This window comes from Acomys russatus, chromosome 11, assembly GCF_903995435.1.
Source record: "Acomys russatus chromosome 11, mAcoRus1.1, whole genome shotgun sequence".
NCBI lineage: Eukaryota > Metazoa > Chordata > Mammalia > Rodentia > Muridae > Acomys > Acomys russatus.
The window spans coordinates 55,643,865-55,670,358 of NC_067147.1; the positions used below are offsets into that span (position 1 = coordinate 55,643,865).

General features: G+C 50.9%; 2 protein-coding genes across 9 annotated transcripts in view; one reads left to right on the top strand and one right to left on the bottom strand.

The window, feature by feature from the left end:
• The first annotated feature begins 624 nt into the window (after positions 1-624).
• On the top strand, positions 625-19,597 carry Cbs (cystathionine beta-synthase). Of its 4 annotated transcripts, XM_051153374.1 has the most exons (16): positions 625-825; positions 6,289-6,395; positions 7,570-7,704; positions 7,965-8,044; positions 8,370-8,504; positions 9,036-9,105; positions 10,420-10,511; positions 11,332-11,457; positions 11,978-12,062; positions 13,610-13,715; positions 15,342-15,416; positions 15,550-15,684; positions 16,463-16,571; positions 16,990-17,074; positions 17,705-17,746; positions 18,947-19,597. In XM_051153374.1, the coding sequence occupies exons 1-16, from the start codon at positions 626-628 to the stop codon at positions 19,048-19,050; spliced, it is 1,686 nt and encodes a 561-aa protein (XP_051009331.1). In that variant the 5' UTR covers position 625; the 3' UTR covers positions 19,051-19,597. The 4 variants fall into 4 exon arrangements, with proteins under 4 accessions (XP_051009331.1, XP_051009332.1, XP_051009329.1 ...); XM_051153375.1 differs by lacking the exon at positions 17,705-17,746; XM_051153372.1 differs by lacking the exon at positions 625-825 and having other exon boundaries at positions 6,255-6,395.
• A 5,596-nt stretch (positions 19,598-25,193) lies between these two features.
• The window catches only part of Pknox1 (PBX/knotted 1 homeobox 1), a 43,530-nt gene continuing 42,229 nt past the window's right edge, over positions 25,194-26,494 (bottom strand). For all 5 annotated transcript variants that reach the window (XM_051153380.1, XM_051153379.1, XM_051153381.1 and 2 more), the window contains one exon: positions 25,194-26,027. In XM_051153380.1, the coding sequence (XP_051009337.1) occupies positions 25,816-26,027 (212 nt within the window). In that variant the 3' untranslated portion in view covers positions 25,194-25,815. The remainder of the gene's footprint in view (positions 26,028-26,494) is intronic.

Sequence of the window (26,494 nt, forward strand, 5' to 3'; positions counted from 1 at the left end):
GCTTACTTGCCAGGCATAGTGGCACAGGCCTTTAATCTCAGCGCTTGGGAGGCAGAGGCAGGTGGATTTCTTTGAGTTTGAAGCCAGCCTGGTTTATAAAGCGAGTCCAGGACAGGCAAGGAAGGCTACACAAAGAAACCCTGTCCAAAAAAAAAAAAAAAAAAAAGGCTTACTTATATATAAGTATATGAATGTGTGCAAAGATCTGAACTCCAGTCGCTCCTCACGACTTCAAAACAAGCACTTTTAACTGACGGACCGTCATCACTACAGCCTCCACCTGTTCCTCTTTGAGGACAAATACTATTCTGGTGTATGGATGGAACACATTTTTGTGCATCTGTTCATCAGTGACTTTGGGTAATGTTCACCTTTGGCTCTCAAAATTACCACGAGAATGAGCACACTAAATATTTATTTTCATGCTTTTTGGATCGCTGCCTTGGCATTGAATTACTGGGTCATATGGTAGTTTATGTTTAACTTTCTGAAACGATCCTAACCATTTTCCACAGCAGCTGGAGCCTGCCCCTTTTCTCCCATCCTCGCTGGACTCCCAGAGGAGACAAAGGAGCCCACTTCTAAAGCAACAGATCTCAGCACCCCACCCCCTCCAGATCCCAGCATGCCTTTAGGGACATCCCAGAGTGAAGATGGCTCTGCAGGGTGCCCCCAGCACTTGGAGGTGCACTCAGGCAAAGGGCACCGGGAGAAGGGCCCTTCAGGGGACAAGGAACGAGTCTGGATTCGACCCGATACCCCAAGCAGATGTACCTGGCAGCTGGGGATGCCCACAGCAGACTCACCACATTACCATACAACGCCGTAAGTCTCGGGCTTTCATCCCAAGATGGTGGGTCTGTTTCCTTGAGGGATGGTGCAGGGGGTTGAGGGTGGGACGGTCATACAGCCACCAGGCTCAGAGCTGGGATTTCCTGCCCGGTGACCGCTGTGGGTCACAGCAGTTCTGCAGCTCACATGAAATGTGGCTCTGGTCTGTTCCTTTCATGGTTAGACAAAGACTGTCATTGGCGCTGCTAGATGTCTGCCATGACTTTATTTGAAGTCACTCCAATCAAAACCATTCCTTTCCATACACGGTCAGTAGTTTGGCCCGGGAACCTGCACTATGTCGCACCCTGTTCTAAGTGCCCAGGTTGGAGCCATGTAGGTTCCTGCCCTGTTGTAAAAGCTCTTAGGATTATCTTCATTTCCTTAGTTTAATGTCTTCGAATTAGAACAAGTAAGTGAAAGGATTTGTGTTTTCAGTCTTGCAGTGAGTCTCGCTCCCCGTGTGTGGCCAACCGACATTTATGGTTATTGGTTCAAAAGTCCCGAGAGAGACTTGGGCAGGTGTGGGGGAGGCAGTGCTTTTCAAGGGGTCAAAGGCAAAGAAATGAAAACTTGCAAACTAGAGGTGGTACCCATTGCATGGGTTCCAGTGCTGGGGACCTCGGGAGACAAGTGACACCCCCCCACCCCCCCCCCCCCTCCCCAACCTCTGTCAGATGAGTTTTTGCCAGGACAACACAGCAGGGGGGAAGAGCCTGTGGCTGCAGGACATGCAAGAGAGCTGACTCCCTGAGGGCTCCTGGGGGCCTGGGAACTGCTTGTTCAAAGACAGTTGTGTGGCACACAAAGGCCTTAAGGGCCTTAAGGGCAGGTTTGTCATCAGCTTATCAGCCCTATCTTTGTGAGAAGTCATTGGAAGGCTAGGGGGTAGGGGGAGTGGGAGGAGTGGGGAGGTGGGGGAAGTGGGGGGGGTGGGGGGTTCAGGGAGGCTGGGCCGGGCACTACAGTGCAGGGAGGTGCTGGCTCAAGGTACCTGGTACCGGACCAGATATGGGAAGAGAGAAAGATGGACAGGTTGACTGGGGTGAGATGAACCAGCCACTTCCAGAGGCGCCTGATGTGGTAGCTGCAGAGAGAGGAGCAGGCATCCTGGATGAGGAATTGGGGCTTCTGAGGACCTGGGGGGAGGGGGTGCTGCTCATCTGAGCTGGCAAAGCACAGGAAGTTGGGCTGGATGATAAATCTGAACCATTACCTGTACAAATATCTGATAACTTTCCTGAGTGAGCACACCTGAGTCTCCAGCTGTGTCCTGGTGCCCTCCCTGCCTGGCCCCCCTGGGGTGGTTTCAGGGTCAGGAGTTCTTGGCCTTGGCCCAGCCTATCTCCACTGAGGCCAACCAAGGGCAGCCTGGGAACGGGGCATGTCCAGCTCTTCTGCAGAGCAAAACTCTGCCTCTCTGGAAGCCCTGGTTGGAGCCTAGCCTGTTGCTGCCTGTTAGGCCCTCCGGGCAGCTTCTCCTTGCACCCCGGAACTCCAGACTCCTTTACCCTCCTCCCCTGATGGGGCCAGGGAGGGGGGTGCAGCAGCACAAAGGTGACTGAAGCTTCTGTTTAGTCAGTTTGGCTCCACTGTGAGAAACTTGAGGCAGAGAGGCAGGAAGCCAGGACCCAGCAGCCTGGCAAGCCTTGAAGTCTGGCTTGTGGGGGTGGGGATGGGGTGCAGGTCCCTGAGCGGAGGTGGGGGGTTGGGGGGGTGTTGATGAGTGCAACTAGGCATAGGCAGGGAGTGTGTGGAGGTGCAGCCACCCCTGAGCCTGTGGATGGACAGCCATATAGAGACTGTTCTGGAAACTGCTTTGGTCATATTGTGCTATTATTGAAATGCTGCGGAGAATCCATAGGCTTGGCCTATCTATCTACTGGCTCATAGCCCTGGCCCGGGCATCCAGCCTTGGGGCCTTTCATTTCTGTGCACCACTTCTGTCTTGCTGGCCCTGTAGTGCCAGGCTTCTGGGGCTTCTGGTAGCAAGATATCTGAGGACCGACCCCTGAGAGGGAGGCACCTCAGTTGTTCAGGGAACTGAATTGAACGGAAAGGAAATAAATATTCTGGCCACTGAATGCTGAGGGTTCAGCGGATGAGGATTCTCAGGCAAAACAGGCTGGGCCTATTATCTCAAAGTCTCGAAAAGAAATTGCTTTGATTGTGACAGAGTCTTGTTATATACCCTAGATTGGCCTGGGCCCTGAACTCACAGCACTTCTCCTGCCTCAGCCTCCCAAGTACTAGAATTACAGGCATATGCCACCATGCCTGGCTCTTTTTGGTTTGAGACAATAGCTTGCTGCTGTGGGAAATAGCATCTGGAAGGTTGGTGGTGTGAGCGGTCAAAGAATTTACCAGGGTGGGAGCTGGAGAGATGGCTCAGCCGTTAAGAACACTGTCTGTTCTTTCAGAGGTCCCACCAACCATGTGGTGGCTCACAGCCATCTATAATGTGATCTGATGCCCTCTTCAGGCATGCAGGTGTCTATACAGATGGAGCACTCATATATATACATTAAGTAAATAAATAAGGCCAGGCAGTGGTGGCGCATGCCTTTAATCCCAGCACTCTGGAGGCAGAAGCAGGTGGATTGCTGTGAGTTCAAGGCCAGCCTGGTCTACAAAAGCGAGTCCAAAACAGTCAGGGCTACACAGAGAGACCCTGCCTCAAAATACCAATAAATAAATAAATTAAATAAATCTTTAAAAAAAAATTCTAAGCTGGGCATGGTGGCTCATGCCTTTAATCCCAGCATTTTGGAAGAGAGGCAGGTGGATCACTGTGGCTTTGAGGCCAGCCTAGTCTACAAAGTGAGTCTAGGACAGCCAAAGCTACACAGAGAAACCTTGTCTTGAAAAACAATAAATAAATAAAATAAATTTTTTTTTATTAACCAGGGCTCAAAAGAGAGGAAGAGAGATAATTTATTGAAATATGCTCTCTGTAGCAGGTGAATTCCCAGAGAGGGGACATGTGGCTGAGAGGGAGAGAGATTTGGGGAAGAATGTCAGAGAGAGAGTCTCGATGTATCCCAGGCTAGATTCAAACTTACTATGTAGCCAAGAATGACCCTGAAATCCAGATTCTCCTGTGTCTGCCTCCTAAGGGCTGAAGTCACAGTGTGCCACTTTGCCTGCTTGCCAATCAGGGGGAAGGTACATCATCTCACCTCCTGGGCCGTTTGTGCTGGGTCTGTATTTGTACACGTAGACAGGATGCCACTGTCTTGTTAAATAGTTTTATAGCACAAGTCATCTATTTTGAGAGTGGCCAATTGTCCAGGCAGCATGGGTCATAAAGAGTTAGGCTGACAGATCAGCAAGCCCAAGTCATTAATTGGGGGTGAGGAGGGGCAGTGAATGTCTTCTTGAACTGTTCTATGTCTGAGTAGGGGCATGGGGGTGGCTAGTTGGCCTTTCTGATCCATCATAAGGGCACAAGGCAGAAAGGCATGGAAGGCGGGCGTTTTAGAAAGCGGAAGAGACAAAGGGATCTCCAGGGATGGGAGACAGTACAGATGGGTTGGAGAGAGTTGATATCCCTAAGATGGTACCATCTGAAGCTGTGACCCGTGAGCCACCCATCCTGCCTCAAGGTTGAGCAGGGGCAGAAAATACAAAACAGAATTAAAAAAAAAAAACAGAGAGGGGTGGGGACTGGAGAGATGGCTCAGAGGTTAAGAGCACAGTCTGTTCATTCAAAGGTCCTAAGTTCAATTCCCAGCCACCACATGGTGGCTCACAACCATCTATAATGAGATCTGGTGTCCTCTTCTGGAGTGCAGTTGTACGTGCAGAACATTGTATACACAATAAATAAATAAATCATAAAAAAAAAAAAATCAGAGAGTGACACTGGGGTCCATTTGGAATAATGAACCCATGACACTGCTGACTAGAGGGTCCGTCCCATGGTTTTTTGGGTTTTTTTTTTGTTTGTTTGTTTTTTGTTTTGGTCCCATTTGGCCGGATGTAGAGCATGACATTTTGGAAGAGGTGCCCAGTGCCTTTCTTTTCTTTTTTTTTTTTTTTTTTCGAGACAAGGTTTCTCTGTGTAGCCTTGGCCATCCTGGACTCACTTTGTAGACCAGGCTGGCCTCGAACTCACAGCGATCCGCCTGCCTCTGCCTCCCGAGTGCTGGGATTAAAGGCGTGCGCCACCGCGCCTGGCTCCAGTGCCTTTCTTGTAGATCCATTTGAAGCATAATATAATAAATTCTGGAATAAATGAACCAAATTAGATGTTGAATGTTGTCTTAATTAAGGTTTTACTGCTGTGAAGAGACACCATGACCACGGCAGTTCTTTGAAAGGAAAACATTTAATTGGTGCTGGCTTACAGTCTCAGAGGTTTAGTCCATTAGCGTCATGGCAGGAAGCATGTCCCTAATGTAGCTTCCCATCCATAACATCCTATGAGACCCAAGGGCACGTTCAGACCCAGGAGTGGAAGTCCATAGAGGTCCAGTCCCTCAAATGTCACTGTATAAAAGTAACCTTTATTCTCGTGGCTCAATTGTTGTCTGGGAGGCTTGCTGCCTCCTTCTGCTAACCTAGGCCTAGTCCTGGAAGCTTCTAGCCTCCGTACACTCTAACCTAGGCCTAGAATGTTTTCAGCCTCTGAGACTTACTGCTTAATGAGCTCACCCTTACTTGTTCTTTCTGAGCTCTGGGCTGGCTGGCTCAACCCAGCTGCTCTGGGTCAAACTCTTCTCCCAGCTGACTTACTTAATCTGGCTTCTCTCTCTTAGCCCAGAATTACTCTGCTTGGCCTCAAACTAACTCAGCAATCTGCTCTAATCTTCTGGCTTCTTATTTTCTGGCCTGTTTCATCATCACCTGAGTTCTCTCTCTGCAACCCATGTTTTTATTACTGACCTGGTAAAATGGCCTCTTAGGTAGCTTCCCTTTCCTCTCTCTTCTTGTGAAGTTGGGTGTATCCTATTCTGTCAAATCTTTTCTGGTTTGTAACCTTTCCTGCCAATTAGACATCACTTTCAAACATGGATGTTTCCTTCTACAAACTAACTTTACCTTCATTTGGGATTAAAGGCATGTACCACCACTCTCAGACCTAAACTTTTCTTTATCTGAAACTTGCTCTATGCCAGGCTGGCCTTGAACTCAGTCTTCTGGATTAAAGGCCTGTTTGTATTCCAGCTGGATCGCATAGACCTAGAAGGTCTTTGGAGGTGATCTCTTGCCAGAACAGCCATGTTCTGAATTAACATTCCTCTACATCACTGCACTTGGCTTTTCCAGGTGTTCGGGTGGGTGCTTGTATGCGTGTTATTTATGCCAGGTGTGGATCTGCCAGGCAGCCCACAACCCAGGTCCTTCCCTGAGGAGGTTCTTTATTTCTTGATTTCCTAAATGCTCACAATGCCAAGGCTCAAACTGCTATCCTGTTTGTTTCCTGAATGGCTTCCTCTCTCCTCTCTGTTTTAGGACAAAATCTCCAAAAATTTTGCCAGATATTCTGAGGAAAATCGGGAATACCCCCATGGTCAGAATCAATAAGCTCGCAAAGAATGCGGGACTCAAGTGCGAGCTGTGTGAGTATTCGGCCCTATCAGGGGTGCCTCTATCCTGGACCAGGGCCCTGGGATGGCTCCTAGCTGAGGTTTTGGGGGTGTCGGCAGTGGGGTCTGCTGGAATGCTGGCTGTATTCGTGATTGAGGCAGCGCCTTTCCAACTGATGGTCAGAGAAGCTTGAGATGACAATGCCAGCCTGGGAAGGCAGAGAGAGGTCAAAGGTAGAAGTTAAGCAGAGCTGTGAGAGAGTGTAGCTTGTTTGATTGGTTGGTTTTATTTTGTTTTTTGACTGTTTGTTTTTGAGACGGAGTTTCTCTGTGTAGCCCTGGCTGTCCTGGTGGATCTCACTCTGCAGACCAGGCTGGCCTCAAACCACAGAGATTGCTTGCCTCTGCCTCCCGAGGGCTGAGGTTAAAAGCAAGAGCCACTATGTTAGGCAGAATATGTCAACGAGGAGATTGTGTGGGGTGGTTTTACCTCAGGAGGAGTGGAGGGTCCTATGTGGGGGCGGAGCTTGTGCTGAGTGGCAGCCATGCCTGCTGAGGAAGCATTTGGCAGTGTCTTCTCCTTAGTTCCATGGAGTCTGGCAGGTCACCCAACCACACATGGGACAAAGAGTGGGAATTAGGTCCCAGATGAATGCAGACCATCCAGGAACGGGTTCCTTGCAAGGAGCTGTTCCCAAGCAGCGGTGTGGGCATTCATAGCCTGGGCTATTGTCTGAAGTAAGGGCTAAGTTGGCTTGGCCAGGGGTGGGGGTGGGAGGCAGTGTTGCAAATCTGAGGGCCCAAATGAGCAGACATCAAAGCCCCTCTTTACCCACAGAATCTCTTTTAGCTCTTGGGGACAGTCTGTTTGTGGTAGGTTTCAAGAACCAGCCAAGAAGGTGGTCTGTGGGAGTGTGTGGGCTCAAATCCAGCTGCCTACTACATGTACTCATTTCATTCTGTCCGGACATGTTTTGCAACCGTCCACCCACGGGTTCTTGACTGTCTTTCCACTTAAGTGTTGCCATGGGTCGGCGGGGCAGGTGGGAGACAGGCCAGCTGTAACCAGGAGTGTCCAGGTACAGGGGTGGGCAGTGGGTATGGAATGGCAAACACCAAGGCCGGTCCTCATTCGAGGGGTGGGTGGTGTCTCAGGTAGTTGAGGTGGGGACCAGAGTCCTTACTCTGAAACATGGTCGCCTTTCAGTGGCCAAGTGTGAGTTCTTCAACGCGGGTGGGAGTGTGAAGGACCGAATCAGCCTTCGGATGATTGAAGATGCTGAGCGAGCCGGAACCTTGAAGCCTGGGGACACAATCATTGAGCCGACTTCTGGGAACACAGGTAAGGACAGGGCCTGTTGGGGGCAGAGTAGAGGCTGAAAGTCCCTGGCCTGTGTGGACCTTACAGGGAGGGAGGTTGAGAGGAAAAGCACATTTGTGTACCCGGCTATCAGAATACATTCCTCTACGGTCCGACATCAGGGTGTGGGGTTCTTCCCCAGAACAGGAGCCCTTTGTTCATGTTTCTGGAGTTTGTCCCTGGTGTCCCAGGTGGGGGCAAGGAGGCACTAGCCCCTCTCACCCTCTGTATGTCACCCTCAGGGATCGGGCTGGCCCTGGCAACTGCTGTGAAGGGCTATCGCTGCATTATCGTGATGCCAGAGAAGATGAGTATGGAGAAGGTGTGCCTAGGGCAGTCTTGGGTGGGGTTCGGTGGAGGGCGTGGCCAGTGGGAGGGTGTGGCTGGGGCAGGGCGCTTTAGCTTCCAGAGTGTTCCCCCCTTTGCTTTAGTCTTTCTCTTTGCCTTGCACTCGATCTCTCTCTCTCTCTCTCTTTCTGTGTGTGTGTGTGTCCATCCATATGTGTCCTCACCCTGAATAAAAGCCTTTTTTTTACTGGCTAAAAACAAAGGTGAGCTTGGGTGTGTGAAAGGGCAGGGCCCCAGAGGGTACCATTTAGGCTGGTACGCAGGCACAGTGATGAAGATGTGGTTTTTTTCCTGGGCAGGTGGATGTGCTGCGGGCTCTGGGAGCTGAGATAGTGAGGACACCCACCAATGCCAGGTTCGATTCCCCTGAGTCTCATGTGGGAGTGGCATGGCGACTGAAGAACGAAATCCCCAATTCTCACATACTGGACCAGGTCAGGTGCCCCCACCCCCACCTCCATCCGCCCACCCCACCCCAACCGCCCTAGGAAGCAAATTTGTTATCAGAGACTTGTGCTCAAGTGTGCTGTTTCCTAGGGGGACCTGGTCTCTGCCCAACATCAGATGAGCAGAGTGACAGTGTTTCCTCAGCAGAGGTACTCCAGGCCCTGCTCAGTGGCACAGCTTTTGGTTTTTGCTGTCCCAGTGCCAGTGTTGGGGGGTGGGGGAAGGAAGTGGCTGTCCCTCTGGACACAACCCAGCTGTGCTGGGTCAACAGTGAGATTGGTTATCCTTTCCAGAACTCTGAAAATGCAGAATAAGAACTTGTGCCCCCAAAAGGCCTAGTCTTCTGCTCATTTCACTTCTGGGTTAATTTCACACTGTGGGGACCTGGTTTTAATATCTTGTATATGAGGGTGTTGCTGCCGTGGGACTTGCTGGCCATCACGGAGCTGACTGACCAGTGTCCGTGCACGATGCAGTCGGTTTCAGCCAGCTCACAGCCCCTCTGTTCTTCTGCACAGTACCGCAATGCCAGCAACCCCTTGGCGCACTACGACGACACAGCGGAGGAGATCCTGCAGCAGTGTGACGGTGTGTGCGGTCCGCCCCTCCACCCGCCTTGATTGCAGTGACCGCTTATTCAAGTTTCATTTCTGTCGCTGTGATAAAACACCAGGACAAAAAGCTACTTAGGGGAGAAAGGGCTCACAGTTCCGGGTTCCGGTTCTTTATTGTGGGGAGTCAAGGAGGCAGGAACTTGAGTCAGCTGGTCATGGGAAAGCCGCACTCCAGAGCAGATGGAGGAGTATGCATTGTACGCCCAGTGCTCAGCTCAGGACCCCCTACCCAAGAAATGGTATCACACACAGTGGGTGGGTCTTTTAACACCAATTAATAGAATCAAGACAGTCTTTCAAAGACATGCCCATGGGCCGACCTGATGTAGACCATCCTGAGATGCTCTCCCATCTAGGTTGTGTGGAGTCAACAGAACCATCACTCTCAGTCAAGTGTGGTTGCCTGGGAGTGTACAAGGCACTCACCCACTCCTTGGTAAACTCAGCTTAAATGTCCTTTCAGTGAATAGTCCCCTACGTCCTCCAGGCTGTGGGAACTGCTGAGTTCATGGGTGTCGGTGCTGGCCGCCACCTGGGGATCAAGATCTAACTGGGGCATGAATGTGACACTTGGTTTCTCCCACCTGTGGAGCTGCATAGTGATAGCTTCAGTTAGCTTACTCTCAGTATATATGCCACATATAGACTGTGTACATACATACACCATATATGAATGTACGCTGAGCGCTTAGCTCCTGGGACTGGTGGGCCATTTCTCTAAGAGGTCCTTATGGGAGAAGGTCCCACCCTTGGCCTTCCACTTGGAACCTGAAATTGGCATTGGCCCAGGTGCACACTTGTTTTATGCCCAGAAGCTGGCCAGTAAAAGCCCACGTGTTTGCTTTCCTGGTTTTATGAGTGAGAATTCTCACTTGGCAGAGCTGGTGCACATTGCTTCATTCCTGAGTCTGCTGCTCAGACTTGTCTGCTGCTGAGCTGACCCTCAGAAATATGAGGGCCTGGGCCAGTTCTCGGCCTCAGCTTCAGCCATTTTTCCTGTATCCTAAAAAATCTAGTTTGCTTATCTGTAGTCACCGAAGAATCAACCCACCAGACAGACTCAGGGCTGCCCAGCTGACCCATCCTTGAGATTCAGTTACATTGGTAGTTCAAAGGTCAAGGTCACAGTGCAGACAGCAGCCCCTGCCTGGTCATGTGTCCACAGACAGAGGCAGTGATGGGTGATGTTTATCTCAAGCTGATTTGTGTTAAGTGTATTTCCACCAATGATTATTTAAGAGTGGTGGGCTGGCTGAGCCATGGCCTGAGAATGTCCTCCCTCCCCCAGGGAAGCTGGACATGTTGGTGGCTTCAGCAGGCACGGGTGGCACCATCACAGGTCTCGCCAGGAAGCTGAAGGAGAAGTGCCCTGGGTGTAAAGTGAGTATGGCACATGGGTGGTGCTGGTACAGACTGGGTGGCGGAGAGGGTGGGTCTGGACTTGATCTGAGCTGGTCAGAGGCACAGAGTGCTGCTGGCATCAGACTGGATCCCCCTCTGCCTGGGGATCCAGTTCCTCCCACATTCCTATCTCATTGCATTGCTGTTTGGAAGAGTTATATCAGGTTGCCCGGTAGGAACTTGGGGAACACAGGGTCCTGGGGGGCTCCTATGCTGAGTGAGATGAAGCCCTTTGGATTAGTCCAGAAGCCCCCTCAAGACAGTCCCAGGTTGTGTGGGCTAGGGCAGTGGGATCAGATAGCCTGCAAATGGCATATTTACATTACAATTCATAACAGTAGCAAAATTATATTTTAGAAGTAGCAATAAAAAAAAAAGTAGCAGTGAAAATAATTTTATGAACCAGGCGCAGTAGCCCACACCTGTAATCTCAGCACTTGGGAGGCAGAGGCAGGCGGATCTCTGTGAGTTGGAGGCCTGCCTGGTCTACAGTGTCCAGAGCTGTCCTTTGTCCCCGGAGGCTCTTCGATGCCCATGACTGGGACCCTCCCTGGAGCAGCACTGGGAGGACCTTTCTGAGTACTCTGTGTTGGACATTAGCCCCATAGGTGTGGCCTTCCTGCTTCTTGTTCGGGGTTCTGGAGGACTTCACCTTCCTCTGATCTGGGACTACTACTTGCACCCTGTGAGCCATCCTCAACAAGCAGATATTAGTGGGCAGTACCCTTCCTGTTGGCAGCTGCATAGGGCTGGGTTAAGCTTCTTCCTGGCCTGAGCCCTAAAGCCACCTACCCTGCAGATCATCGGTGTAGATCCTGAAGGGTCCATCCTGGCGGAGCCTGAGGAGCTGAACCAGACAGAGCAAACAGCCTACGAGGTGGAAGGGATTGGCTATGACTTCGTTCCAACAGTCCTGGATAGGGCGGTAGGTTGAGCCAAAGTGCTCCCCCAGGCAGAGCTGCAGGCTGCTGCCAGGTCTTTAACTTGGTTTTGTTTTTTTCATTCTGGCACTTTAGCTGCCCCAAGTGTTGAGGGGGGCAGAAGAGGGAGTGCTGGTCAAGGAGCTGAGACAGGGTGAAACACATTACCATGTCTGAGTTCACATTTGCTGCTCTTGACACAGGCTCTGAGATGCAGAGGGAAGGGCAGACAAGGATGGCCAGGATGAATGTGGGATGGCCACCCATAGCAGAGACCTATGAAGATGTGGGTGGCCTGAGTTATTGGGTGGGCCAGCGAAGGGCAGAGTTTAGGTTTGCAGCTCTGGGGAGAAGTCCTCTATAAGGTTGGCCCGCCTCCGAGCCCCCTGCCTGAGCTCAGTTGCCCCGCCCCTGGGTCCCTGCCTGAGCTCAGTTGCCCCGCCCCCGGACCCCCTGCCTGAGCTCAGTTGCCCCGCCCCCGGACCCCCTGCCTGAGCTCAGACCCACGACCCGGTCTTGCCACAGGTGGTGGATAAGTGGTTTAAGAGCAACGATGAGGACTCCTTCGCCTTTGCCCGCATGCTCATCGCACAGGAAGGACTGTTGTGTGGTAAGAGGGCCCTGTGGGTGGGAGGGTAGGTGACGGTCCAGGATGTGCGCTGTCTTCTAGGACAAATGCATGAAAGTCATGGTCATTCTGAGGCTGTGTGACCGCAGTAACGTCCCTCCTCAGTTGGAGCTGTCTGTCTGTCCAGGCTCTTCCTTCCTTAGCTCAGTTTGCTTGTCCTCTGCAGCCTCTTGGGGTCATTCATGGAGACGAGGGTAGGAAGTACAGGCAGGAGCTTCAATTTGCCCTTTTAGTTTTTGAGTTTTTTTGTTTTTGTTTTTGAGACAAGATTTTACCATGTAGTCCTGTCTGTCCTGGAACTCGAAATCAGAGACCTGCCTGCCTCTCCTGAGTGCTGGGATTAAAGGAGACGCCACCACGCTCAGCTGACCTTCTAATTTTTGAGGCAAACTCTTAAGATTTTTTTTTCCTTCACTCATAAACAGTTCTATCACTGGAATGGGATCCACAGGGATAGTTCGATCCACAGCAGCTCAAGGCTAGAATGTGGTGCGTCCTGGCTCCCTGAAGGGGGTGGAGAGGGAGCCCACAGGGAGCTGGGACAGCACTTCTTGCCTTCCCAGTTTTATGTGAAGCTGAGGCACGCCCAGAAGTAACCTCCACAGCCTTTCACCCTGCCTGCACAGGGTGGGCAGAGCACCACTGCCTGGCCACGGGCAGCAGAAGCCTCAACAGCTGAGTTAGACCTGAGATTTGGAGAGCACTAAGGGTGCCTGAACTTGTCCTATAACTGTGGTCCCACGGTTTGAGTCATGTTGGCGGGGTGGGGGTAGGGGAGGCAGTCAGCCCCAGTATGGCCGGGTTCTCAACATCCAAGCACTATCAAGAGAGGGATCAGCCTGAAGTTTCAGCATGACCACTAGGCAGACGCTCGGGGTACTTGAGCTCTCTCTCAGTGAGTTTATACCCCACACTAAGTATAAGTGGTATAAACCTGGGCCTTGATGAGTGGCAGGACCACGGTCCTCTGTGAGAGGCACCAGGATGACTTTTCTGACTGCCTTGCACCTTCTTAGGCTGAGCCCAGAGGAACCCAACTGGAGAGGCAGCAACAGTGGCTTTGGCTCTCTCTGGAGGTCCCAGGGCCATATATGGTCAGTGTCAGAGAATCTAGGGCTCTCATTATAATGGTGCCTGATGTCTCACCTGCTTGCATTGCATGATGGCTATGAGTAATCAATGAGGCACATGTTGTCCTTAGTTGGCTCTTTGCTTGGGGAACCAAGAGCCCCTGTTCTGGCTAAGCATGACGCCTCATTTGTTCCAGGGTCTCCTCAATTCCTCACTGAGGGTGTATTTATGAAATACAAGCTTCATAGACTAAGAGGAAGTTGACACAGAGGGATGGAGTCTTTCCAGAGCATGTATGCACATGTGTGAGATGCACATGGCTGGGTATTCACATACATACCTGAAGAATTCCTACAGATTCTTCTAGAGTGTTGGCATAGATGTGTGGGCTATACATGCGTGTTTATATGTGGATGCACACATGCGCACATGGGCAAGTCTAATGGTCCTCTTGGCAGGTGGAAGTTCAGGCAGTGCCATGGCTGTGGCTGTGAAGGCTGCCCAAGAGCTGCAGGAAGGACAGCGCTGCGTGGTCATCCTGCCTGATTCTGTGAGGAACTACATGTAAGGCGCACCCCTGGTCTCTGTCACCTAAGTGGCGACAGTGGGATACTAGGAACGGGTAATGGTCGGCTGGGCCTTGTAAGCCTTCTAGCTCAGGATCCTCCATGTCTTTGGAGCCAGTGTTCACTTTGCACAGCTCCATCCTGAGCCTCCATGTGCTCTTGTGTACGTCTATACCCATTCATGGACCAGCTCAGGTGGACGGCTGTGCCCTTTATGTACGTCTTCTGTCCTGGTTTCTTTGGGTTGGCTTCATTTCCCCATGGAGTCTCTGAGGCCATAAGCCACCCTAGTTTGCTTCCTGCCCACCAGTTCTTCTGCTTCACCAGCGGTCCTAAACTGGACCCTGGAGGCTGAGTGTACCTGGTTGGGTTCTCACAGGACTTGCTAAGTAGCCTGTGAAGTCTTGTGCTGATACCTGTACTCATAGGACAGGTCCTAGCTCCCTGCCTGGCCACCTTGACCAGCAGGATTGAAGTCTTGTCAGCTGCCTGGGTTCCTGACTGAACTAGGCTATTGGTATAGTTTTTAAATCTATTCTTATTTTGGGTTCCTTATATCTCTTTCCCTCTTTTCCACCCCAATCCCTTTCAACACCAGGTAGGAGAGAAAGGTTAGTGGGGAGAAGGGATGTGGTTTTTCTTAGCTACTTCCTGCTGCTTAGGGTCATCAGGTTCCTTGGGGCAAGTCCAGTCTCCATTTCAGGACGTCGCCAACTTCTCATCAGCAACCAGGAAGCACCAGCAGCCGCCTTCTTTATTGGAGCCCCCGTCTCTCTCTGGGTCTGGCATTTATTCCCACTAACAAAGATCACGTGCCCTCTCATGAGGGAGTTATCAGCTGTGGACAAACTGGAACAGCCTCCAAATCCCATACCTGAGATTAAAAACAAAAACATGTTTATATATAACCCAAAACCTCCACAACACTAGGGGGAGCTATTTTGTAGCAGGCCTCACGGGCAACAGGAGTGGTACAAAGGAGCATCCCACACCTTCCTTACCTTGGGCTTCATCCACAGCCTGTGAGCTACAGAGTAATGTCTGTATTGAGCTTCATAGCCTGGCAGGACCAGGCATGTTGCACGAGCATCCTGGGGGCTTCCAGGTCAGGTGACAAATAACCCAGAGACCATCCATACCCCCAAAACATGGCTGTCCTGTAGTGTGTGTGTGTGGCTCTGGCTTGTGTGGGTGCATGTGTGTGTTCAAAGGCCTGAAGCACTTGAGCACCTTCTATGAGAGTGCATGAGTATGTACTTCATACTGTTGTTCCTCAGCCTGGCTCTTTGGGACAGATCCTAACAGCTCTGTACCCTGCTCAGCAGCCTCTGGAGAGAATGGGAAAAGCTCCCTCTGTTCAGGCGGTCCTAGGGGGTCCAAGGAGGCTGCCCAGGAACCTGAGAGAGAGGGGCCCCAGAGCCTCCCAGAAGTAACCTCCAAGGCTCCTTCAACTCAGGTGCCCAGTAACCTTCAGTTCTCTGCCTCCCTGGAGCTCTGCTTTTCCTTTATCATATGCTGAAACGGTCAGGCCTAAGGCAGTTGCAAGGCCCACAGCACCTCACCCCTGCCTCTGTATGTGCCTTCCATGGGGTACAGAGGCCTCAGTGACACCCTGACCCTGCAGGTCCAAGTTCCTGAATGACAAGTGGATGCTGCAGAAGGGTTTCCTGAAGGAGGAGCTCTCCGTGAAGAGGCCCTGGTAAGAATGATGCTGGAATCATCCATGGATGAGCAGGAGAGGTAGCCTTCTAGTTTCCCACGTTGGTGGCTCTCTCATGGCCCTGCCTCCTGCTTCACAATGGCTTTTTCTGCCATTCCACCCTCTTGCCCAGGTGGTGGCATCTGCGTGTTCAAGAGCTGAGCCTGTCTGCACCACTGACTGTGCTGCCCACAGTCACCTGTGAGCACACCATCGCCATCCTCCGCGAGAAAGGCTTTGACCAGGCACCTGTGGTCAATGAGGCCGGGTCAGTCTCACCCTTGCCCCTGGGTAGGACTCTGACCTTAGACTGTGCCTGGATTCTAGATCCTGTTCCCCAGGCCTCTGTGCCCATGTCACTAAATGGGACAGGCAGTGACAGGCTGAGCGTGGTCAGTTTGCATACAATGTCCAGAGACCATACAACCCTTTGGACCTTAGTGTTTCTGTCTCCCTCTCCCACACACATACCCACTCATTGTCAGTATGCAGGCCCACATACTGCCCCAGGGAGTAGGTGACAGGCACCCTGGAGGTGGCATACAGAGAACTGCATGGTAGAAAGGCCTGGTTGACCAGCATCCTCTATCATCCCTAAAGTCTGATGGCCTAGTCACCCTGGGCCCCTGTGGGGACACATACTCTACAGGACTTGTAAGCTTGCTTGTTCCTCTGTGGGGTTCCCCTGTTCCCCCTCCCCCAACTATATTTTTATGCATACAAGTATTTTGCTTGTATGTGTATATATGTATGTGTGTGTGCATGTTTGTGTGTGCACAGTGTGCTTAGTGGTTATGGCAGTCAGTATCAGATCTGGACCTGGAGTTACAGATGATTGTGAGCTGCTGTGTGGGTGCTGGGAATTGAACCCGGGTCTTCTGCAAGAGCAGTGAATGCTCTTGACCACTGAGCCATTTAGTGATCCCCATTGAGATCTATGGCTATAGAGCTCCATCTGTGAGATCCACAATGAGGAACTCCACAGTGGCCAGAGACCTCTTTCTGATCCGTCTCTTCTTCACCCTAAATTCTATATTCTTCCCTAGGGCCATCCTAGGAATGGTGACTCTGGGGAACATGCTGTCATCCCTGCTCGCTGGGAAGGTGCAGCCATCAGACGAAGTCTGCAAAGTCCTCTACAAGCAGTTCAAACCGGTATGGGTTTTTCCAGATCCAGAGGTGCAGCAGGCATGTGGGAGGAAGCTCGGCCTTCAAGGCAGAGCATAGTGTGTGTTGCACCAGAAGTGGGTCCCTGACACACACCACCCCTTGGAAACTACAGCTTGCTTAAGGGATTTGAGGTCACTTCAGTTGGAAGTCAACATTGCCACATACATCTTGGGTACATACCCATAAACACTCTATCCTCAGTCCATCTCTCCTTCAGACCCCATGGCCACTGGTGCGGGAGTGAATGACAAGCCACTGCTCAGGCAGCTGCTCTAAGATCCTACCAGGCCTTTCTACCTGCAGCTTGTTGGCAGCTATGGCGAGGATTGTGCCATTTTGTGTTCGTCAAGTCTCTAGGGGCTGATAGCTCTGAGGGCCAGCATGAACACAGCTTCTCTTGCAGATCCACCTGACTGACACACTGGGCATGCTTTCCCATATCCTGGAGATGGATCACTTCGCCCTGGTGGTCCATGAGCAGATCCAATGTGAGTGGGGTCCACTAGGTGCTGGGCTCTTGTTGGGGGCAAGGGTGTTAAGCCCTGGACACTAGCTGTGCTTGGCCCAGGCTCTCATGGTACATACTCCTGAAGCGTGCAGTAGGCAGACATGCTCCCTTGTGGGTGATGGCGAGTCCAAGGTCCTCCTCTTCCCACCATAGCTTTTGACATCCTGAGTCTCTCCCATGTTCCTGTAAATCCAGTCATGTACCCAACGGACACATCAAGCCTCAGCAAGCCCCCATGTCACTTACTTAGCACGGCATTGCCCTAGGTCCACAGAGAAACTTGTGACAACTGAATTTCTTGGCCCTTGGTGACACCCCAAGGAGATACTGATTGCTTCTGATGGACTCCAGGGCCACTCTGGAGGGAAGGACAGCTTGTGTACCACAGGCTGTGCATTCGCAATACTCAGTCTGTCCTTCCTGCTCTCAGAGCTCCTTCCCACTGTCCACAACTGCCTGAAGGGATGACACCCGGTCCCAGTGGGGTGAGGGTACTGATATTCACTGCTCTTTCCATGAGAACTAGAAGGGCCTTGTATCTAGCCCCAAGGCTGGCCTGCATGTGGGGGTGGCCCCGTGTCTAATCCCTCTCCCGTCCTTGGCTCTACAGCACGAGACCAGGCCTTGTCAGGAGTGGTGGGGGGGCCCACAGGTATGTACACCTCACCCATCCCAGCCCCCAGGAAGTGGTCCTCATGGTCAGAGTCACAGCTTTCCAAGGGTACCTAGCCCTGGACCCCTAAGGTTGGGTAAGGGGGAGGGGAGGGACTCCCAACCTTTGAACATCTCAAAAGCAAAGCAAGGCAAAACAAAACTGAATTCCAGCTTCAGGGGTAGCTGGAGCGACTGGCAGAGCTGAGTGTAAGCACAGCCCCCAAACATTCCCCACCTAACCTGCAGTCACCTGCTCCATGGGCACCCAGACCCGGACATGTAGTTCCTGTGCTCCAGTGACTCTAGTGACTCCAAAATGCAGCAAGCTGAGTTTTGCTGTTTGTATGTTTCCCTGTCCTTTCCTGGGGTTCCAGATAGGCCAGTGAGATGCCAGTCATTGATGGGTCTCCCCAAAGGGCCTCTGTCTTCAGTGTGGCTTCTGGGCATCTCAAAGACTGTGCCGGCATGGACTATGTTGAGCACAGGAGAGAGAAATCCAGAGGGAGAGCTGACATGAAGGGCCCAGGCTATCATGGAGGTGGATATGAACCAAGGGCTGCAGGCTATGTTGTCAGCCTAGAGCCCCCTAGAACCGGTGAACAGGTCAAATCCTAAGCCAGAGGCATCCCTACTCTTGAGAAGCCCCTAGGTTCCTCCCAGGCTCTCACATGAATAGGCAAGGTCCACCCACACCTAGATCACCATGTGGCAGAAGCCTGGGGCACCCTGTATCATCTCAAATGGGTAGGAAACATAGCCCTCTCAGCCTGTACGCCATGTGGGGTTGGGCCAGGCCCAAGCTGCTAATGAAGCTCCAGTCTGAGAAGGCTGTCTGCAGACAGACTTGGTGGAGTGCGCTGAATAGATGCTAGGTGCCAGGCAGAGAGAGGGCCTGAGGTTTGTCCTGGCAGTGACACTGCACATGGCCTGTGGACACAGGCTGAGAGGAGGTCTCTCCCATTCTGGGAAGCCTGGGTTGGCTTCCAGTTCTCTGTTCCAGAAAGCACCCAGCATCCTATGGCAGGGCTGGTGAGAGTTGCTGCTCTCTGGTTCCGCCCACATGGCTCAGCAGGAGCACAGGTAGCTGGTATTTGCTCCTTGAAGGCTGGAAAAGAGTCTCTTGCTTCCAACAGACCATGGGCTCAGCTCAGCTCAGCGCCCTGTCCTCTTTAATCCAGCAACTGTTTCTTTCCCTTAGACCACAGCAGTGGCATGTCCAGCAAGCGGCAGATGGTGTTTGGGGTCGTCACTGCCATTGACCTGCTAAACTTCGTGGCAGCCCGTGAGCAGAATCAGAAATAGAGCCTGGAAGTCAGCACTGGCTTCCACTCTCCCTGCTGGGCCTTCTTGGCTTTCAGAGACGCCTACCAGTTTCCACGCCCAAGTCCAGCGGTGGTGTGAACAGGTGGCTATTTAGACCAGCTGCAGAGGCCCGGCCTCCCCTCCTAATACTCAGCTTCCTAAAGGAATCCTCTATGCCTGAGCAGCTTCCGTGGGTTTTCCTCTGGTGTGACTCCCTTCTGGTGTCACAGAAGAATTGAGGAATGTCAGGCAGGAAAGATGGACACATAGTACAATCGCAACAAGACTGAGGATGCCAGAATGTACCCTCCCCAGAGAAGGATTCAGCATGGGAGCATGTGGGCTTTAATGAAGGCACCGTCCTGTGACCGGAGATCCACGGCTGTGAAGTGAACAGAGTGCGGCACGAAGTGTTACCACCTGGGTCCTGACCTGTTAAGCAGCTCTTCCTCCCCTCCCCTCCTTCCCTGGCAAGCACTTACCTATGCTCCATCCCAGTGGCTCCCTGCTCTGCACACGTCCTATAAATGCAAGCACACACCTGTGACTATGTCTACATTATTTCCCTCGGCGAGTGTCTCATGTTTTCATGTTGCAGCCTCTATCAGTTTCCTTCCTTTTCATGCTGAGCATCAGTCCAGTGCACACACTGGCCCTTGTTTTGTTCCGCTCACCCATGTACAAATATGTATGTAATATATATGTTGTTTTCACCTCTTGGCTGTTAGGGAGGTCTGTGCACATCTGCTTGAGCACATTTCCCCCTGCCCTGTACCTCAGATTGGGCTCTCTGCAATTCTGTGTTCACTTGTTGCACTGGGCTGTGCTGTTGGACATGCTTGCCTGTGTGTCGCTGGGCACCTTTCTCAGTCCTCCCCAGCCTTGGTCCTGCCCTGCCCTGTGGTTTAGATTTTCTGGGCAGCAACTATACATATCCTTGTGCTCCACCCATGTTTAAATTGGGTTGTCTATGGGATGGGATGGATTCTGCATTGGTGAGGGGTTCAGGGTCTCACTAAGTAGCCCAGGCTGGCCTCAGTCTCCCAAGCGTGAGGATGGCAAGCCTGTGCCACCTTGCCAGCTTGTCTTCATTTAGTGTTGCTGAAGTCAAACCTCTCTGGTCATCCCATCACCACATCTAAGGCATCAACATTCATCTTTGCTTCTAGGACTTGTACTGACTGCTGCATTTTAAAATTAGAGATGGGGGCTGGAGAGGTGGCTCAGAGGTTAAGGGCACTGACTGCTCCTCGAGAGGTCCTGAGTTCAATTCCCAGCAACCACATGGTGGCTCACAACCATCTATAATGTGATCTGATGCCCTCTCTTCTGGCCTGCAGATGTACATGCAGGCAGAGCACTATATACATAATAAATAAATAAATCTTTTTTAAAAAAGATGAGAGATAGGTTACAGGTGGTGGTGACACACTTCTGCTCCCAGGACTCAGGAGGCCAAGATAAGGTTGTCGCAAGTTTTGAAGCTAACCTGAGCTACATGGCAAGACCTATTTCAAATGTATATAAACATTTAAAAAAGCACCCAGACCAGCGTCATGGCTATGAAGGTAAAGATTTGCTGCTAAGCCTGCTGAACTGAGCTCAGTTCCTCGAACCCAAATGGCAGAAGGGAACCAGCTCCCAAAGTTTTCCTCTTGACTGCCACAAAAGGGGGTGGGGTGGGGGTGAAGGCCCATGCTCGGAGGGAGGTAAGCAGCGTTAAGAGCTGAGAATTGGGAGGGAGTGCACAGACAGGCATGGGAATGATAGAAGGGTAACCCGGGAAATAGGTACATGGATATGCAGGAGGGTGCACACAGACACCAAGCCCACGGTGATGAGGCCAGCCGGATATTAGCAGGATGTGCCTCGGTGGCCAGCTCCACTTCCTATGTCTCTCTTGCAGTCCTGCCAAAGGCAGGAAAGTAAATCAAAGGCATCACTGCCACTGAAGCTGTCCTTTACAGGGGCTGGAAAGTGAGCTTGGCAGTTCCTCCTGAGGATGACTCCCAGCAGTCATATGGTAGCTCACAACCACCTGTAACATCAGTTCCAGAGGACCTGAGGCCTCCCTCAACAGCAGGCCACACATGCAGGCAAAACACCCACACACATAAAAAGTACTTACCAGATGATTCCTTAAGCTCAGGCCACACTGGCCTTCTAGAACATCAAATGGTCAGACAGGAAGGGACTGGGAGGGAAGAGTACATAGCAGGGCCCCAGACCTTAGCACAACTGACTCCATGATGGAAGTACCATTCAGGCCATAACTCTGCATGTAGACAGCATGTCTGCCAAAATGAAAATAAAGACCTAGTCGATCAAAGTTAACAGTACTGCGGAAGTCTCTAAATGTACCAACCGTTCTTGTTGGCTTCGTAGTTCTGCTTCTGGCCAACTGTTCTTGTTAAATCAAGTATGTCAACCCAGGCCTTGGTTCTTGTGCTTAAGCTCACCGTGAGAAAGGCTCAGTGCTACACTGGGATCCTGAACACAGTGCAGACCAGAATGGCTAATAAAGACTTAAACTCATGTCTGGCCAGTCTTCTCTGGCGAAGGCCCTACTAGAGGGTTTCTAGTCCCTCTGCAGAGGAACGCACTGTTGGCCTATGGAGGTCTGTTCCTCAGGCAGATGTACTCAGATGCCACAGCTGGGGAGGTCTGTGGGCCCATTTTTGTTTTGGAGCCATACTTTGCTATGTCGCCCAGGCTGTGTTTGGACTTTCAATCCTCCTGCCTCTGCATCCATAATACCTGGCAATATTTAGATCTGAAAAATGGAAAGGGATCACAAGACCCAGTGAAGGTGAGAGAGCTAACTGTACAAGGACAAACACACTATCATAGTAAGCCTTCCTCTTTGAGTCCATAGAAAGGCTTGTGGGCTAAACATTGTATAAATCAACAAAATGCAACACCCTAAACTCTTAATGCCACCATATCACTTACCTGCAGTATTTGCTGGGCCACTGTCTGGCTGCTTGTTTCTGTCTAAATAGGGATGTTGGATCTTGGTTACCATAGATGTCATTTTAGAGCTTGATGAAACCTAGGAGCCAAATTCTCCCTTCTCACAAACGAGCCCTTTTGAGAGCCTGGTGCTGGTGGCCGGGGTCTTCCCTGTCCACCTTGGACAGCGGAGCTCAACAGTAACACGCCTTCACCTTCTGAAAGTCAAATGCTTCCTGCGATACTGGCCACCCAAGGTCAGTTCTTTTGTCTTTCCAGATGAGGTCTCTCCTTTCTCAGGTTTAAGGGGTTTGGGTTTCTGATTTCTGACCATCTATTCCCAATGGCCAGGATTACAGGGGTGTGCCACCACTCCACATTTATGGGGTGCTCGCCACTGAACCCAAGGCTCTGTGCATGCCAGGCAGGCATTCTATCAACTGAGGTTTACCTCCAAGGCCTTAGACACACTTCTGAAGAAAAAACCCCATTGGTCCACTGCCCCAAGCAGAAGCTGGGGACCTGCGACACCTGAATGATTTCCTGTGCGCCTGGACGTACCCAGGATCTGCCTCACAAAGTGTGGACCAGCAAAGGTTACAAATCTGCACCCATGAGCCATTCTCTCCTTGTTATGCCAAAATAATTCAATTTAGGAACATTTTTAATGAAAAATCTGTTTTGCAATTTTTTTCCCTGAAAAATGACCAACCGAAGCCCAGGCCCTTGAAGCTGTGAATGAAGTCGAACAGTTGGTGTCGCGTCAGCTTGCCCCTAGGAATTCTGTAAGACGTGTCACAGTATGAGAATCTCACTCAGAGTGGAAAGGCAGCTTTGGTGGCAAAAGCTTTACAGAATTAATCATCCACAAGGCATGTTTCTGTTTTTAATTTTTTCTTTGATAAATCAATCGCTTCACAAAAATCCTTTTAAAGACAACAATCCAAGAAAACATATTGTTACAGTATTCACATTTTAAAGATTGTCAGTTTCAAAGACCGAACTTAACTTGAAAAGTCAGACTGCTGAGTTCTGTCACTACCTGCCGGAGAAGCCTCAGGATGGGCATTCCCTACGGGAATGTGTGGGAGGAACAATTCTCTGCTGCCCCCACAGGTGCACTGGCCACTCAGCAGGCTACACAGTGGCCCATCACTCCTAGCCAGAAGGGCCACCGTGCATATTGCATATACACACTTCTATTTGACAATCTGGACTCAAAGAAGCAGAAAACTGAGCCTACCAGACAGGTGGGTCAGCCAGTCTAGATTTCTGCGAGGCAGCCAGACAGCAGGAATGACACAGGGTGACTGTGGGTCTCAGAACACATTCAAAAGGCTCCAATGTTAGGAAGGACTTGAACAGGAACAAAAGCTAGAATCTGACCATTTAAACAAAGCGCAAAGGAAATGTACTTTCAGGTTTTCTCTACAGGCCAAGGAAAGGAGAGCAGGGGTTCTGCTTGGGTTTTGTGAGACAGGTTGTCACTGCACCAGAGGCCGATCTCAACCTTGCAGCAGCCCCCTGCTCCAGCCCCGAAGTGTTTGTGTATAGGCACACACCACAGTGCCCAGCAAGCAGGTGTCTAAAGGTGCAACTGACAGACGACATGGGGGCAGTAATTCTATGAACAGGAATGGCTTGCTTCATGGGAGTTACCTAAAAAAGCATCTCAGTATGGATGGGGAGGTGGAAGGAAACTCAGGCTATGACCCTGTGGCAGCTCTCTGCAACCTTTTTTTTTAGACAGGGTCAGGTTATGTAGCCCAGGCTTGCCTCCTGTCTCGAGTTCCTGAGTGTTGGGGTTACAGGAGTGTGTCACCATGCTCAGGTTCTGTTATGACCTTTATGCTATTCCTCTGAATTCAGAAGGTGAGAGCTCCAGGCTTAGGAAAAATGATTTCAACTGGAAAGGACACGCTGAATCATGATGTTCAAATCCAAGCTGGAATAGCCACCAGCAGGCACACAAGCAGGACAGTGGGGACTACCTTCCTTTGGGAGAGCGGCAGAGCTCTGCAGGGCTCACGGGCCATGTATTGCTTCCTAAGCCCAGCACAGCCAGCCACTCTTTCAGGCTTTTATACACCTGACTTCAAATAGTAAAGCAGTTTGTGAATAAGTAATAGAAAGGCTGCTTAGAATATTATTCTCTCTTCAGAAGAGTTGCTGGCAAGTTTTTTTGTTTTGTTTTATTTTATTTTGCTGTTTTCTTTTTTGTAGTGAGGGCTCCTTAAGTGGATTGAAAGGACCACTCACTTTTCTTGCTGACTACTGGGCTATCCAGCTGTGCTCTATGCCTGAATGGAATCAAGACATTTGGGGGATGGTGCTCTCTTGGGGAGCAGGATGTGAATTAGCTAAAGATGCACCCTCTAGAGTAACTCTGGTCCATAACCAATCCCCACCCCTGGGGCCCACGGCATGGAACCCTCAGCAGCTGTGCAGCTGCTCAGCTGCTCTCTGTCAGCAGAGGGCCTGGGTACTACTGTGAAAACACAGGCGCTCCACATGAAGCAGGGTGCTTGTTTCCTAAAAAAATGTATCCCAAGTAAACCAGAACAAATCAACCAAACCTCTAGACCTCAGCCTACAGTCTGTTCTGTCTGGATACCAGGAAACAAAGTCTCCAAACTGTCCTAAAATCATGAAAGGGGAGGACCCTGGAAAAGGAAGCAATGACAGCAAGACAGCCACATACACCAGTGAGCCACCAGTGGGCCCACTACCACATGTGCCCATGGTTATGACTTCCAGGTGCTGCCTATTATGTAAGACAGCTTGGGTGTTTTCTGTTTACCCCAGCTCTGAGCCAGTGGGGTAGAACACATTTTATATTAGTTTATAATAAACATTCTATGTATAACACGTTTTAACTAAAAAAAAATAAAATAAAATCTAAAATTACCACCCAGTTAACATGGCCAGGCAGCCAGGTAACTGCAGTCAGTTTTGAATTAGGCTGGACTAGGCATGGCAGAGCCACAACACACTAAGGGTGCCGCATGGTGGCGGCCCTCACTTACCGTACATCCTCCTGAGCACACTCTGTAAGATAACTAGATCTTGTGTGAACGCAATCTGAGCATCACATATGAACACAAAACAGGCGATATTAAAGTTCACTTGACAGTTGTTTCCTTTTAGCAGTTAAGGTGAACCTCCTCCCACCGGGGAGCAGGAGACCGCCGCCTTTCACAACATCCCAAATTGAAAGACAAGCATGTGCTGTTGTTCCTTCTCTAGAAATTTATCCTCGATATAGTCATAATCCAATTAATAACTGATTTATAAAAATAGCTTTTTATCCAATAATCCCAGCAAGGTAAAAATAGGAGTTTCTTTTCTATATAGCAAATGAGACAGACAAATGCTGCCCAAAGAGAACTGAAGTGTGTGGTGGGCACTCGCAGCCCACCAGGGTCAGCGGCCTCTCGCCCTGCAGCCCAAGTGCAGATCATCTTTCAGACCTGCAGGCGACACAAGCAGCAGCCCCCAGACCTGCTGTAAACCACAGAACTCAATTGCAACTGCATAATTCTTTAGAAAATGGCAGCACTGTTCCTTAATCTCATCAGGGACTCAGGGGCAGGGGCCACTCACCACATTCCTAGCATTAAAAACCCACACACGCACATCTGGAGGAAGTTGCTGCACCAGCAAAGACGTCTTGAAGCTTGCTGTGAAATACAAAAGTGCACTCTTCTATATCTACATATAAAACATATTACAAAGAAAACTATGTAAAATGTTTGCTGTGCAAACAATACAGTCAGGTGCCCTAGCTCAACACTGGCCCTGTAGGCGCCATCCCTACTGCAGGGAGTCGCTGTTCTCCAGCACCAGCCCGCTGATGTGCGTGGGCGCCAGTGCGCCCCCATCATCTTCCGTGCTGTCCACAGACTCGTCTTCACTCTGCCCCGCCATCATGACCTGCTGCACGGCCAGGGTAGCCCCATCTGAGGACAGGGACTGAAGGCTGTCCACATTCATGTTTACAGGCGTGGTGATGGTCACGACGGCACCTGAAACGCAGCACAGCGGTGTCACTGCCTTCCCTAGGTGAGGCCAAGCTGTACAGGGTCAACATCAGGTGAGGGAAGGGCCGCCATGTGGCAACAAGAGTAAGAGACAACCCAGCGTGGAAGAGGAAAACACCAGTGCCAGTGCCGTTTACTGGCTTCACACACGGGCCACTGAAGGCTTGAAAAGAGGTGATGGGGAGGCTGGGAAAGTGAGGCCAAGACAGCCAAGTCTACACCGAAAAACCCTGTCTTGAAAAAAAAAAAAAAAAAAGATGTGACTCAGTGGTGGAGTAGCATGTGTGAGGCCAGCTCTCCATATGCAGCTCTCCAAAAACAACAGCAAAGCAATTATAAACTGTCCCAAAGCTGCCTTCTGCCATGGGGAGGGAGAAAGGATAGGAAGGTTGCCTAGGCAATACACTCACACACACCCCAGTGGGAGGCAGTGGCACACGCCTCAGGCAGAA

What these genes read in the sequence shown, in the direction of transcription:
- Cbs (XM_051153374.1), top strand. Translation starts at nt 626, where the DNA reads ATGCCTTTAGGGACATCCCAGAGTGAAGATGGCTCTGCAGGGTGCCCC. An exon ending in CCTGTGGTCAATGAGGCCGG is followed by an intron (nt 15,685 to 16,462) that starts GTCAGTCTCACC and finishes ATTCTTCCCTAG; the next exon opens with GGCCATCCTAGGAATGGTGA. An exon ending in TCTACAAGCAGTTCAAACCG is followed by an intron (nt 16,572 to 16,989) that starts GTATGGGTTTTT and finishes CTTCTCTTGCAG; the next exon opens with ATCCACCTGACTGACACACT.